Raw genomic sequence first — 17500 nt, 5'->3', positions numbered from 1 at the left:
CCCCTTCCCCTTCTGAGGAGCTTCCACTGATGCTCAATGTACACGGTGTCTGTGTATGTCCTCTCATCAGACAAGCCAAGCTGGAGGGAGAGAGGAGAGAGGAGGAGGAGAGGAGGAGGCGAATTGAGCCGCAGGAGAGAGGAGGCCGCCAGCATCCAGTACTGAATGCAGAGAGTTTATTAACCCTGACCTCCTGCAGAGCCCTGTACCCCTTCACCGCACGCAACGCTGACGAGCTAAGCCTGGATGCTGACTGTTTCATAGAGGTACACACACACACACACACACACACACACACACACACACACACACACACACACACACACACACACACACACACACACACACACACACACACACACACACACACACACACACACACACACACACACACACACACACACACACACACACACACGTGTTAAAGTGGACTCCCACTGACACCACTGCAACTCTGTTTCCCATGATGCAGGTAGATGATGAGATGGTGGGGGAGCCTGGTTGGCTGTGTGGTAGTTACCGTGGGAACAGGGGCTGGTTCCCCCAGAGCTATGCTGAGAGATGCACCACCCCCCTTGCCTCTGACCTACTGCCCCCTTCCTGTCCAACACTACCACCCAGCCCTGGGTAAGAGAATGGAACCATCACAACATTCTGTTAGTCCCAAATGGCAGCCTATTCCCTGTTGAGTGCACTACTCTTGACCAGGGCCCATTGGGTTCCACATTAGGGTGCCATCCGGGACTCAGCCTGTCTCATGTATTCTATAGGTCTCATCTCCTATAGAGATAGAAACAAGTCTGTATCATATTGGCGTTTGTGGATAGCAACATTGAGGCTATCTCCATTTGTTAATTTAATTATTATTTTGTGTTAGAAGCGTTAAGCTAATACAGGTGATTATAACCTCCACCTGGGGTCCTGAACCAAATCTGGGGTCATTCATGTGTTGTGGCCACGAGATGGTGGCAGTGATATATCTTAAAGCCGTTTACAAAACCAGCTAACCCAATTTGAAGAAGCAGCCAACGCTCTGATAATTGGCTGATAGTGCCCGTCCCATAGGAATTCCCACCCAGTTGACTACTTTAAAATGGTGGAATCCTTCAATGGGCATGTCCTAAAACGTGTTCTATCCATCTGGAGTCCTCTATCTCTATGCATGTCTCGTGTGTCTTAATCTGTCCTAACTTCCTGTTACTCAGACTTCCTGACGGAGAGATTGCAGAGGCAGGACGGATCCCCGCCCCCAGCGTCACCCCCATCAAAGACTCCTCCCAGGAAAACAACACACACACAGAGTAATGATAAACACACACGCACACACTTATACAGGCACAAATTACAAACATGCACAAGAAAGCATACATATAGTTAGCATGTACACTGAGAGTGTTATCTATATACTACACTGAGAGTGTTATCTATATACTACACTGAGAGTGTTATCTATATACTACACTGAGAGTGTTATCTATATACTACACTGAGAGTGTTATCTATATACTACACTGAGAGTGTTATCTATATACTACACTGAGAGTGTTATCTATATACTACTACTACACTGACTGAGAGTGTTATCTATATACTACTACACTGAGAGTGTTATCTATATACTACACTGAGAGTGTTATCTATATACTACACTGAGAGTGTTATCTATATACTACACTGAGAGTGTTATCTATATACTACACTGAGAGTGTTATCTATATACTACACTGAGAGTGTTATCTATATACTACACTGAGAGTGTTATCTATATACTACACTGAGAGTGTTATCTATGAGAGTGTTATACTACACTGAGAGTGTTATCTATATACTACACTGAGAGTGTTATCTATATACTACACTGAGAGTGTTATCTATATACTACACTGAGAGTGTTATCTATATACTACACTGAGAGTGTTATCTATATACTACACTGAGAGTGTTATCTATATACTACACTGAGAGTGTTATCTATATACTACACTGAGAGTGTTATCTATATACTACACTGAGAGTGTTATCTATATACTACACTGAGAGTGTTATCTATATACTACACTGAGAGTGTTATCTATATACTACACTGAGAGTGTTATCTATATACTACACTGAGAGTGTTATCTATATACTACACTGAGAGTGTTATCTATATACTACACTGAGAGTGTTATCTATATACTACACTGAGAGTGTTATCTATATACTACACTGAGAGTGTTATCTATATACTACACTGAGAGTGTTATCTATATACTACACTGAGAGTGTTATCTATATACTACACTGAGAGTGTTATCTATATACTACACTGAGAGTGTTATCTATATACTACACTGAGAGTGTTATCTATATACTACACTGAGAGTGTTATCTATATACTACACTGAGAGTGTTATCTATATACTACACTGAGAGTGTTATCTATATACTACACTACACTGAGAGTGTTATCTATATACTACACTGAGAGTGTTATCTATATACTACACTGAGAGTGTTATCTATATACTACACTGAGAGTGTTATCTATATACTACACTGAGAGTGTTATCTATATACTACACTGAGAGTGTTATCTATATACTACACTGAGAGTGTTATCTATATACTACACTGAGAGTGTTATCTATATACTACACTGAGAGTGTTATCTATATACTACACTGAGAGTGTTATCTATATACTACACTGAGAGTGTTATCTATATACTACACTGAGAGTGTTATCTATATACTACACTGAGAGTGTTATCTATATACTACACTGAGAGTGTTATCTATATACTACACTGAGAGTGTTATCTATATACTACACTGAGAGTGTTATCTATATACTACACTGAGAGTGTTATCTATATACTACACTGAGAGTGTTATCTATATACTACACTGAGAGTGTTATCTATATACTACACTGAGAGTGTTATCTATATACTACACTGAGAGTGTTATCTATATACTACACTGAGAGTGTTATCTATATACTACACTGAGAGTGTTATCTATATACTACACTGAGAGTGTTATCTATATACTACACTGAGAGTGTTATCTATATACTACACTATATGAGAGTGTTATCTATACACTGAGAGTGTTATCTATATACTACACTGAGAGTGTTATCTATATACTACACTGAGAGTGTTATCTATATACTACACTGAGAGTGTTATCTATATACTACACTGAGAGTGTTATCTATATACTACACTGAGAGTGTTATCTATATACTACACTGAGAGTGTTATCTATATACTACACTGAGAGTGTTATCTATATACTACACTGAGAGTGTTATCTATATACTACACTACACTGAGAGTGTTATCTATATACTACACTGAGAGTGTTATCTATATACTACACTGAGAGTGTTATCTATATACTACACTGAGAGTGTTATCTATATACTACACTGAGAGTGTTATCTATATACTACACTGAGAGTGTTATCTATATACTACACTGAGAGTGTTATCTATATACTACACTGAGAGTGTTATCTATATACTATACTACACTGAGAGTGTTATCTATATACTACACTGAGAGTGTTATCTATATACTACACTGAGAGTGTTATCTATATACTACACTGAGAGTGTTATCTATATACTACACTGAGAGTGTTATCTATATACTACACTGAGAGTGTTATCTATATACTACACTGAGAGTGTTATCTATATACTACACTGAGAGTGTTATCTATATACTACACTGAGAGTGTTATCTATATACTACACTGAGAGTGTTATCTATATACTACACTGAGAGTGTTATCTATATACTACACTGAGAGTGTTATCTATATACTACACTGAGTGTTATCTATATACTACACTGAGAGTGTTATCTATATACTACACTGAGAGTGTTATCTATATACTACACTGAGAGTGTTATCTATATACTATCTATATACTACACTGAGAGTGTTATCTATATACTACACTGAGTGTTATCTATATACTACACTGAGTGTTATCTATATACTACACTGAGAGTGTTATCTATATACTACACTGAGAGTGTTATCTATATACTACACTGAGAGTGTTATATACTGATGTACTATATACTGAGAGTGTTATCTATATACTACACTGAGAGTGTTATCTATATACTACACTGAGAGTGTTGTCTATATACTACACTGAGAGTGTTATCTATATACTACACTGAGAGTGTTGTCTATATACTACACTGAGAGTGTTGTCTATATACTACACTGAGAGTGTTATCTATCTACTACACTGAGAGTGTTATCTATATACTACACTGAGAGTGTTGTCTATATACTACACTGAGAGTGTTATCTATATACTACACTGAGAGTGTTGTCTATATACTACACTGAGAGTGTTATCTATATACTACACTGAGAGTGTTGTCTACATCTATATACTACACTGAGAGTGTGTGTGTGTTGTCTACATCTATCTACTACACTGAGAGTGCTGTCTACATCTATCTACTACACTGAGAGTGCTGTCTACATCTATCTACTACACTGAGAGTGCTGTCTACATCTATATACTACACTGAGTGTGTGTGTGTTGTCTACATCTATATACTACACTGAGAGTGTGTGTGTGTTGTCTACATCTATATACTACACTGAGAGTGTTATCTATATACTACACTGAGAGTGTTGTCTATATACTACACTGAGAGTGTGTGTGTGTTGTCTACATCTATATACTACACTGAGAGTGTGTGTGTGTTGTCTACATCTATATACTACACTGAGAGTGTGTGTGTGTTGTCTACATCTATATACTACACTGAGAGTGTTATCTATATACTACACTGAGAGTGTTGTCTATATACTACACTGAGAGTGTGTGTGTGTTGTCTACATCTATATACTACACTGAGAGTGTTATCTATATACTACACTGAGAGTGTTGTCTATATACTACACTGAGAGTGTGTGTGTGTTGTCTACATCTATATACTACACTGAGAGTGTTATCTATATACTACACTAAGAGTGTGTGTGTGTTGTCTACACCTATATACTACACTGAGAGTGTTATCTATATACTACACTGAGAGTGTGTGTGTGTTGTCTACACCTATATACTACACTGAGAGTGTTATCTATATACTACACTGAGAGTGTGTGTGTGTTGTCTACATCTATATACTACACTGAGAGTGTTATCTATATACTACACTGAGAGTGTTATCTATATACTACACTGAGAGTGTGTGTGTGTTGTCTACATCTATATACTACACTGAGAGTGTTATCTATATACTACACTGAGAGTGTTGTCTATATACTACACTGAGAGTGTGTGTGTGTTGTCTACATCTATATACTACACTGAGAGTGTTATCTATATACTACACTGAGAGTGTTGTCTATATACTACACTGAGAGTGTGTGTGTGTTGTCTACATCTATATACTACACTGAGAGTGTTATCTATATACTACACTGAGAGTGTTGTCTATATACTACACTGAGAGTGTGTGTGTGTTGTCTACATCTATATACTACACTGAGAGTGTTATCTATATACTACACTAAGAGTGTGTGTGTGTTGTCTACACCTATATACTACACTGAGAGTGTTATCTATATACTACACTGAGAGTGTGTGTGTGTTGTCTACACCTATATACTACACTGAGAGTGTTATCTATATACTACACTGAGAGTGTGTGTGTGTTGTCTACATCTATATACTACACTGAGAGTGTTATCTATATACTACACTGAGAGTGTTATCTATATACTACACTGAGAGTGTGTGTGTGTTGTCTACATCTATATACTACACTGAGAGTGTGTGTGTGTTGTCTACATCTATATACTACACTGAGAGTGTTGTCTATATACTACACTGAGAGTGTGTGTGTGTTGTCTACATCTATATACTACACTGAGAGTGTGTGTGTGTTGTCTACATCTATATACTACACTGAGAGTGTTGTCTATATACTACACTGAGAGTGTGTGTGTGTTGTCTACATCTATATACTACACTGAGAGTGTTATCTATATACTACACTGAGAGTGTTGTCTATATACTACACTGAGAGTGTGTGTGTGTTGTCTACATCTATATACTACACTGAGAGTGTTATCTATATACTACACTAAGAGTGTGTGTGTGTTGTCTACACCTATATACTACACTGAGAGTGTTATCTATATACTACACTGAGAGTGTGTGTGTGTTGTCTACACCTATATACTACACTGAGAGTGTTATCTATATACTACACTGAGAGTGTGTGTGTGTTGTCTACATCTATATACTACACTGAGAGTGTTATCTATATACTACACTGAGAGTGTTATCTATATACTACACTGAGAGTGTGTGTGTGTTGTCTACATCTATATACTACACTGAGAGTGTGTGTGTGTTGTCTACATCTATATACTACACTGAGAGTGTGTGTGTGTTGTCTACACCTATATACTACACTGAGAGTGTTATCTATATACTACACTGAGAGTGTGTGTGTGTTGTCTACATCTATATACTACACTGAGAGTGTTATCTATATACTACACTGAGAGTGTGTGTGTGTTGTCTACATCTATATACTACACTGAGAGTGTGTGTGTGTTGTCTACATCTATATACTACACTGAGAGTGTGTGTGTGTTGTCTACATCTATATACTACACTGAGAGTGTTATCTATATACTACACTGAGAGTGTGTGTGTTGTCTACATCTATCTACTACACTGAGAGTGTTGTCTATATACTACACTGAGAGTGTTATCTATATACTACACTGAGAGTGTTATCTATCTACTACACTGAGAGTGTTATCTATATACTACACTGAGAGTGTTATCTATATACTACACTGAGAGTGTTATCTATATACTACACTGAGAGTGTTATCTATATACTACACTGAGAGTGTTGTCTATATACTACACTGAGAGTGTTATCTATATACTACACTGAGAGTGTTATCTATATACTACACTGAGAGTGTGTGTGTGTTGTCTACATCTATATACTACACTGAGAGTGTTATCTATATACTACACTAAGAGTGTGTGTGTGTTGTCTACATCTATATACTACACTGAGAGTGTTATCTATATACTACACTAAGAGTGTGTGTGTGTTGTCTACATCTATATACTACACTGAGAGTGTGTGTGTGTTGTCTACATCTATATACTACACTGAGAGTGTGTGTGTGTTGTCTACATCTATATACTCCACTGAGAGTGTGTGTGTGTTGTCTACATCTATATACTACACTGAGAGTGTTATCTATATACTACACTGAGAGTGTGTGTGTGTTGTCTACATCTATATACTACACTGAGAGTGTGTGTGTGTTGTCTACATCTATATACTACACTGAGAGTGTGTGTGTGTTGTCTACATCTATATACTACACTGAGAGTGTGTGTGTGTTGTCTACATCTATATACTACACTGAGAGTGTGTGTGTGTTGTCTACATCTATATACTACACTGAGAGTGTTATCTATATACTACACTGAGAGTGTGTGTGTGTTGTCTACATCTATATACTACACTGAGAGTGTGTGTGTGTTGTCTACATCTATATACTCCACTGAGAGTGTGTGTGTGTTGTCTACATCTATATACTACACTGAGAGTGTGTGTGTTGTCTACATCTATATACTACACTGAGAGTGTTATCTATATACTACACTGAGAGTGTGTGTGTTGTCTACATCTATCTACTACACTGAGAGTGTTGTCTATATACTACACTGAGAGTGTTATCTATATACTACACTGAGAGTGTTATCTATCTACTACACTGAGAGTGTTATCTATATACTACACTGAGAGTGTTATCTATATACTACACTGAGAGTGTTATCTATATACTACACTGAGAGTGTTATCTATATACTACACTGAGAGTGTTGTCTATATACTACACTGAGAGTGTTATCTATATACTACACTGAGAGTGTTATCTATATACTACACTGAGAGTGTGTGTGTGTTGTCTACATCTATATACTACACTGAGAGTGTTATCTATATACTACACTGAGAGTGTTATCTATATACTACACTAAGAGTGTGTGTGTGTTGTCTACATCTATATACTACACTGAGAGTGTTATCTATATACTACACTAAGAGTGTGTGTGTGTTGTCTACATCTATATACTACACTGAGAGTGTTATCTATATACTACACTAAGAGTGTGTGTGTGTTGTCTACATCTATATACTACACTGAGAGTGTGTGTGTGGTCTACATCTATATACTACACTGAGAGTGTGTGTGTTGTCTACATCTATATACTACACTGAGAGTGTTATCTATATACTACACTGACAGTGTGTGTGTTGTCTACATCTATCTACTACACTGAGAGTGTTGTCTATATACTACACTGAGAGTGTTATCTATATACTACACTGAGAGTGTTATCTATCTACTACACTGAGAGTGTTATCTATATACTACACTGAGAGTGTTATCTATATACTACACTGAGAGTGTTATCTATATACTACACTGAGAGTGTTATCTATATACTACACTGAGAGTGTTGTCTATATACTACACTGAGAGTGTTATCTATATACTACACTGAGAGTGTTATCTATATACTACACTGAGAGTGTGTGTGTGTTGTCTACATCTATATACTACACTGAGAGTGTTATCTATATACTACACTGAGAGTGTTATCTATATACTACACTAAGAGTGTGTGTGTGTTGTCTACATCTATATACTACACTGAGAGTGTTATCTATATACTACACTGAGAGTGTTATCTATATACTACACTGAGAGTGTTATCTATATACTACACTGAGAGTGTGTGTGTGTTGTCTACATCTATATACTACACTGAGAGTGTTATCTATATACTACACTGAGAGTGTTATCTATATACTACACTGAGAGTGTGTGTGTGTTGTCTACATCTATATACTACACTGAGAGTGTTGTCTATATACTACACTGAGAGTGTTGTCTATATACTACACTGAGAGTGTTATCTATATACTACACTGAGAGTGTTATCTATATACTACACTGAGAGTGTGTGTGTGTTGTCTACATCTATATACTACACTGAGAGTGTTGTCTATATACTACACTGAGAGTGTGTGTGTGTTGTCTACATCTATATACTACACTGAGAGTGTTGTCTATATACTACACTGAGAGTGTTATCTATATACTACACTGAGAGTGTTATCTATATACTACACTAAGAGTGTGTGTGTGTTGTCTACATCTATATACTACACTGAGAGTGTTATCTATATACTACACTAAGAGTGTGTGTGTGTTGTCTACATCTATATACTACACTGAGAGTGTTATCTATATACTACACTAAGAGTGTGTGTGTGTTGTCTACATCTATATACTACACTGAGAGTGTTATCTATATACTACACTGAGAGTGTTATCTATATACTACACTGAGAGTGTTATCTATATACTACACTGAGAGTGTGTGTGTGTTGTCTACATCTATATACTACACTGAGAGTGTTATCTATATACTACACTGAGAGTGTTATCTATATACTACACTGAGAGTGTGTGTGTGTGTTGTCTACATCTATATACTACACTGAGAGTGTTGTCTATATACTACACTGAGAGTGTTATCTATATACTACACTGAGAGTGTTATCTATATACTACACTGAGAGTGTGTGTGTGTTGTCTACATCTATATACTACACTGAGAGTGTTGTCTATATACTACACTGAGAGTGTGTGTGTGTTGTCTACATCTATATACTACACTGAGAGTGTTGTCTATATACTACACTGAGAGTGTTATCTATATACTACACTGAGAGTGTTATCTATATACTACACTAAGAGTGTGTGTGTGTTGTCTACATCTATATACTACACTGAGAGTGTTGTCTATATACTACACTGAGAGTGTTATCTATATACTACACTGAGAGTGTTATCTATATACTACACTGAGAGTGTGTGTGTGTTGTCTACATCTATATACTACACTGAGAGTGTGTGTGTGTTGTCTACATCTATATACTACACTGAGAGTGTTGTCTATATACTACACTGAGAGTGTTATCTATATACTACACTGAGAGTGTTATCTATATACTACACTGAGAGTGTGTGTGTGTTGTCTACATCTATATACTACACTGAGAGTGTTGTCTATATACTACACTGAGAGTGTGTGTGTGTTGTCTACATCTATATACTCCACTGAGAGTGTGTGTGTGTTGTCTACATCTATATACTCCACTGAGAGTGTTATCTATATACTACACTGAGAGTGTTGTCTATATACTACACTGAGAGTGTTATCTATATACTACACTGAGAGTGTTATCTATATACTACACTGAGAGTGTGTGTGTGTTGTCTACATCTATATACTACACTGAGAGTGTGTGTGTGTTGTCTACATCTATATACTACACTGAGAGTGTGTGTGTGTTGTCTACATCTATATACTCCACTGAGAGTGTGTGTTGTCTACATCTATATACTCCACTGAGAGTGTTGTCTATATACTACACTGAGAGTGTGTGTGTGTTGTCAACACTCTCAGTGGAGTATATAGATGTAGACAACACACACACACTCTCAGTGTAGTATATAGACAACACTCTCAGTGGAGTATATAGATGTAGACAACACACACACACACTCTTAGTGTAGTATATAGATAACACTCTCAGTGGAGTATATAGATGTAGACAACACACACACACACTCTCAGTGTAGTATATAGATAACACGCTCAGTGTAGTAGATAGATAACACTCTCAGTGGAGTATATAGATGTAGACAACACACACACACTCTCAGTGTAGTATATAGATAACACTCTCAGTGGAGTATATAGATGTAATCTATATACTACACTGAGAGTGTGTGTGTGTTGTCTACATCTATATACTCCACTGAGAGTGTTATCTATCTACTACACTGAGCGTGTTATCTATATACTACACTGAGAGTGTGTGTGTGTGTTGTCTACATCTATATACTCCACTGAGAGTGTTGTCTATATACTACACTGAGAGTGTTATCTATATACTACACTGAGAGTGTTGTCTATATACTACACTGAGAGTGTTATCTATATACTACACTGAGAGTGTTATCTATATACTACACTGAGAGTGTTATCTATATACTACACTGAGAGTGTTGTCTATATACTACACTGAGAGTGTTATCTATATACTACACTGAGAGTGTTATCTATATACTACACTGAGTGTTGTCTATATACTACACTGAGAGTGTTGGCTACAGATATATATACTACACTGAGAGTGTTATCTATCTACTACACTGAGAGTGTTATCTATCTACTACACTGAGAGTGTTATCTATATACTACACTGAGAGTGTTGGCTATATACTACACTGAGAGTGCTATCTATATACTACACTGAGAGTGTTGTCTATATACTACACTGAGAGTGTTGTCTATATACTACACTGAGAGTGTTGTCTATATACTACACTGAGAGTGTTATCTATATACTACACTGAGAGTGTTATCTACAGGTATATATACTACACTGAGAGTGTTATCTATATACTACACTGAGAGTGTTATCTATATACTACACTGAGAGTGTTGGCTACAGGTATATATACTACACTGAGAGTGTTATCTATCTACTACACTGAGAGTGTTATCTATCTACTACACTGAGAGTGTTATCTATATACTACACTGAGAGTGTTGGCTATATACTACACTGAGAGTGTTGTCTATATACTACACTGAGAGTGTTGTCTATATACTACACTGAGAGTGTTGTCTATATACTACACTGAGAGTGTTGTCTATATACTACACTGAGAGTGTTGTCTATATACTACACTGAGAGTGTTGTCTATATACTACACTGAGAGTGTTATCTACATGCTACACTGAGAGTGTTATCTATATACTACACTGAGAGTGTTGTCTATATACTACACTGAGAGTGTTGTCTATATACTACAGAGTGTTATCTATATACTACACTGAGAGTGTTGTCTATATACTACACTGAGAGTGTTGTCTATATACTACAGAGTGTTATCTATATACTACACTGAGAGTGTTATCTACATGCTACACTGAGAGTGTTGTCTATATACTACACTGAGAGTGTTATCTACATGCTACACTGAGAGTGTTATCTATATACTACACTGAGAGTGTTATCTACATGCTACACTGAGAGTGTTATCTATATACTACACTGAGAGTGTTATCTATATACTACACTGAGAGTGTATGTGTTGTCTACAGACCTCTATACACCGCTGTTGATGAGTTGGATAGACCAGATCACAGCCAGCTAGAAGGTGAGTGTGTCTCTTTATCCCTCATTCACTTTCAGCCAGAATGTGTCCCAAATGCTCTGGTCAAAAGTAGTGCACTATATAGGGAATAGTGTTTCATTTGGAACGCACTCCGGTAAAAGGTTGCTGTTTGATTATTAGAAGAGCTGCTGTTTCTCACCAAGCTGTGTTCTGTCCAATCAGAGTTCGTGGCCCTGTTCACCTATGAGAGCCCGGAGGCAGGCGACCTGACGTTCTCTGAGGGGGACGTAGTCATGGTAACAGAGCAGGAGGGGGAGTGGTGGAGGGGGTGCATTGGAAACCGGACCGGAGTGTTCCCTTCCAACTACGTCAAACCCATGGAACCAGAGGTTAGTATCCCCAACCCTTGATCCTTGACCCTGACACCTGGCCAGTTGTTGGGGTAAGTTACTTTTGAAAGTAACTCGTCAGGTTTCAGCTGCCATTAAAAGTAACTTGTTACATTACATTGTTACTGTGGAAAGTAACTTGTTACATTACAGTGGCACTGTGGAAAGTAACTTGTTACATTACAGTGGCACTGTGGAAAGTAACTTGTTACATTACATTGTTACTGTGGAAAGTAACTTGTTACATTACAGTGGCACTGTGGAAAGTAACTTGTTACATTACATTGTTACTGTGGAAAGTAACTTGTTACATTACAGTGGCACTGTGGAAAGTAACTTGTTACATTACAGTGGCACTGTGGAAAGTAACTTGTTACATTACAGTGTTACTGTGGAAAGTAACTAGTTACATTACAGTGGCACTGTGGAAAGTAACTAGTTACATTACATTGTTACTGTGGAAAGTAACTTGTCAGTCGTTACATTAATTTTGCATTACCAAAAAAACAAAAAACCCTCTGAAATGTCTTGGTCGTTGTCATGCCCAGTAGAGGGTACGTACCGCCTTAGAATGGCTTGCCTACTTAGTACTCGAAGGATATTCAAAGTGGAACGATCAAGTTCAAGGTACAAATCTGTCATTCTGCCCCTGAACAGGCAGTTAAACCCACTGTTACTAGGCCGTCAGTGAAAATAAGAATTTGTTCTTAACTGACTTGCCTAGTTAAATAAAGGTCAAATTAAATGTAATGACACATTATATAAACTCTTTAAGGTGTTTTATTAAACTTATTAAAGGTGATAAGTTGGACAAGTCGGGTGAAAAAAGCTGTTTCCCAACACTAATAAAGTTAAATAAAGGTAAAATAAAAAATCCCTGGGATCAGTGACGCTTCTTGATGTTTGGTCTTCCTCCACCGGTCTTGTGGAGATGTGCTCGGCTTGAAGGTGCTTCTTGATGTTTGGTCTTCCTCCACCGGTCTTGTGGAGATGTGCTCGGCTTGAAGGTGCTTCTTGATGTTTGAGTTCTTCTCAGTTGACAAGCGTTTAGCCCCGAGGCTCAGTTTGCATTTTATTATTATGTTTTCCTTTTTTTTCTTATATCAATTCTAAATAATGTGAATACTTCCACGGTATAAAGGCCTGTTGGCTCTGTCATCTTGCTAGCTAGCTAGCTTCCTGCCACAACGTTCTTGAAGAAACAGGAAGTGTGAATTTTTACTTGGCAGAAAAATAGAAAAAAAGTTACTTTGTTACAATTTCCTTATTTGAAAAAGTATCTGTTTACTTCAATTGAAAAACTAACACTTTAAGATACTCATTACAACAAAATAAGTAATTTGAGTACTTTATAACGTGTTACCCACAACACTGCCTCTATCTCAAACTCATTCAACCAGAGGAGAGGAGAGGACTAAGAAGAATCATTCAAGCAGAGGAGAGGAGAGGACTAAGAAGACTCATTCAACCAGAGGAGAGAGAGAGAAGAGGACTAAGAAGACTCATTCAACCAGAGGAGAGGAGAGAAGAGGACTAAGAAGACTCATTCAACCAGAGGAGAGGAGAGGACTAAGAAGACTCATTCAACCAGAGGAGAGAGAGAAGACTCATTCAACCAGAGAGAGAGGACTAAGAAGACTCATTCAACCAGAGAGGAGAGGAGAGGACTAAGAAGACTCATTCAACCAGAGGAGAGGAGAGAGGACTAAGAAGACTCATTCAACCAGAGAGGAGAGGAGAGGACTAAGAAGACTCATTCAACCAGAGGAGAGGAGAGGACTAAGAAGACTCATTCAACCAGAGAGGAGAGGAGAGGACTAAGAAGACTCATTCAACCAGAGAGGAGAGGAGAGGACTAAGAAGACTCATTCAACCAGAGAGGAAGACTCATTCAACCAGAGGAGAGGACTAAGAAGACTCATTCAACCAGAGGAGAGGAGAAGAGAGGACTAAGAAGACTCATTCAACCAGAGAGGAGAGGAGAGGACTAAGAAGACTCATTCAACCAGAGAGGAGAGGAGAGAAGAGGACTAAGAAGACTCATTCAACCAGAGGAGAGGAGAGGACTAAGAAGACTCATTCAACCAGAGGAGAGGAGAGGACTAAGAAGACTCATTCAACCAGAGGAGAGGAGAGGACTAAGAAGACTCATTCAACCAGAGGAGAGGAGAGGACTAAGAAGACTCATTCAACCAGAGGAGAGGAGAGAAGAGGACTAAGAAGACTCATTCAACCAGAGGAGAGGAGAGGACTAAGAAGACTCATTCAACCAGAGGAGAGGAGAGGACTAAGAAGACTCATTCAACCAGAGGAGAGAGAGAGAGGACTAAGAAGACTCATTCAACCAGAGGAGAGGAGAGGACTAAGAAGACTCATTCAACCAGAGAGGAGAGGAGAGGACTAAGAAGACTCATTCAACCAGAGGAGAGGAGAGAGGACTAAGAAGACTCATTCAACCAGAGGAGAGAGGAGAGAGAGGACTAAGAAGACTCATTCAACCAGAGGAGAGGAGAGGAGAGACTCATTCAACCAGACTAAGAAGACTCATTCAACCAGAGGAGAGAGGAGGAGAGAAGAGGACTAAGAAGACTCATTCAACCAGAGGAGAGGAGAGGACTAAGAAGACTCATTCAACCAGAGGAGGGAGAGAGAGGACTAAGAAGACTCATTCAACCAGAGGAGAGGAGACTAAGAAGACTCATTCAACCAGAGGAGAGGAGAGGACTAAGAGGACTAAGAAGACTCATTCAACCAGAGGAGAGAGAAAGAGGAGGAGAGGACTAAGAAGACTCATTCAACCAGAGGAGAGAGAGGACTAAGAGACTCATTCAACCAGACTAAGAAGACTCATTCAACCAGAGGAGAGGAAAGGAGAGGAGAGGACTAAGAAGACTCATTCAACCAGAGGAGAGAAGAGGACTAAGAAGACTCATTCAACCAGAGGAGAGGAAAGAGGAGAGGACTAAGAAGACTCATTCAACCAGAGGAGAGGAGAGGACTAAGAAGACTCATTCAACCAGAGGAGAGGAGAGGACTAAGAAGACTCATTCAACCAGAGGAGAGGAGAGGACTAAGAAGACTCATTCAACCAGAGGAGAGGAGAGGACTAAGAAGACTCATTCAACCAGAGGAGAGGAGAGGACTAAGAAGAATCATTCAACCAGAGGAGAGACTAAGAAGAGGACTAAGAAGACTCATTCAACCAGAGGAGAGGAGAGAGAAGACTCATTCAACCAGAGGACTAAGAAGACTCATTCAACCAGAGGAGGAGGAAGAGGACTAAGAAGACTCATTCAACCAGAGGAGAGGAGGAGAGGACTAAGAAGACTCATTCAACCAGAGGAGAGAGAGAGAAGAGGACTAAGAAGACTCATTCAACCAGAGGAGAGGAGAGAAGAGGACTAAGAAGACTCATTCAACCAGAGGAGAGGAGAGAGGACTGAGATGGCCGCCTCGCCTCGCGTTCCTAGGAAACTATGCAGTTTTTTGTTTTTTTACGTGTTATTTCTTACATTAGTACCCCAGGTCATCTTAGGTTTCATTACATACAGTCGAGAAGAACTACTGAATATAAGATCAGCGTCAACTCACCATCAGTACGACCAAGAATATGTTTTCCGCGACGCGGATCCTGTGTTCTGCCTTACAAACAGGACAACGGAATGGATCGCATGCAGCGACCCAAGGAAACGACTCCGAAAAAGAGGGAAACGCGGCGGTGTTCTGGTCAGACTCCGAAAAAGGGCACATCGCGCACCACTTCCCAGTATTCTTCTTGCCAATGTCCAGTCTCTCGACAACAAGGTTGATGAAATCCGAGCAAGGGTGGCATTCCAGAGGACATCAGAGACTGCAACGTTCTTTGCTTTACGGAGACATGGCTTACTGGGAAAACGCTATCCAGGGCGGTGCAGCCAACGGGTTTCTCCACGCATCGCGCCGACAGAAACAAACATCTCTCTGGTAAGAAGAGTGGCGGGCGTATGCCTCATGACTAACGGGACATGGTGTGATGAAGGAAACATACAGGAACTCAAATCCTTCTGTTCACCTGATTTAGAATTCCTCACAATCAAATGTAGACCGCATTATCTTCCAAGAGAATTCTCTTCGATTATAATCACAGCCGTATATATTCCCCCCAAGCAGACACATCGATGGCTCTGAGCGAACTTTATTTAACTCTTTGCAAACTGGAAAACATTTATCCGGAGGCTGCATTCATTGTAGCTGGGGATTTTAACAAAGCCAATCTGAAAACAAGACTCCCTAAATTTTATCAGCATATCGATTGCGCAACCAGGGTGGTAAAACCTTGGATCATTGTTACTCTAACTTCCGCGACGCATATAAGGCCCTGCCCCGCCCCCTTTCGGGAAAGCTGACCACGACTCCATTTTGCTGATCCCTGCCTACAGGCAGAAATTAAAACAAGAGGCTCCCACGCTGAGGTCTGTCCAACGCTGGTCAGACCAAGCTGACTCTACACTCCAAGACTGCTTCCATCACGTGGACTGGGACATGTTTCGTATTGCGTCAGATGGGAATATTGACGAATACGCTGATTCGGTGTGCGAGTTCATTAGAACGTGCGTCGAAGATGTCGTTCCCATAGCAACGATAAAAACATTCCCTAACCAGAAACCGTGGATTGATGGCAGCATTCGCGTGAAACTGAAAGCGCGAACCACTGCTTTTAATCAGGGCAAGGTGTCTGGCAACATGACTGAATACAAACAGTGCAGCTATTCCCTCCGTAAGGCTATCAAACAAGCTAAGCGTCAGTACAGAGACAAAGTGGAATCTCAATTCAATGGCTCAGACACAAG

At 39.0% G+C, this 17500-nt stretch overlaps 1 protein-coding gene across 1 annotated transcript in view; it reads left to right on the top strand.

The window, feature by feature from the left end:
* The window catches only part of LOC123991477 (intersectin-2-like), a 137106-nt gene that overhangs the window by 86456 nt on the left and 33150 nt on the right, over window positions 1-17500 (top strand). Inside the window, exons 20-24 of the mRNA XM_046293097.1 lie at window positions 71-266; window positions 473-627; window positions 1206-1301; window positions 12269-12324; window positions 12505-12671. Coding sequence (XP_046149053.1) covers window positions 71-266; window positions 473-627; window positions 1206-1301; window positions 12269-12324; window positions 12505-12671 — 670 coding nt within the window. The remainder of the gene's footprint in view (window positions 1-70; window positions 267-472; window positions 628-1205; window positions 1302-12268; window positions 12325-12504; window positions 12672-17500) is intronic.

This window comes from Oncorhynchus gorbuscha, linkage group LG12 (assembly GCF_021184085.1).
Source record: "Oncorhynchus gorbuscha isolate QuinsamMale2020 ecotype Even-year linkage group LG12, OgorEven_v1.0, whole genome shotgun sequence".
In the NCBI taxonomy this organism is placed as follows: domain Eukaryota; kingdom Metazoa; phylum Chordata; class Actinopteri; order Salmoniformes; family Salmonidae; genus Oncorhynchus; species Oncorhynchus gorbuscha.
This window is presented reverse-complemented; position numbering and strand designations above follow the sequence as displayed.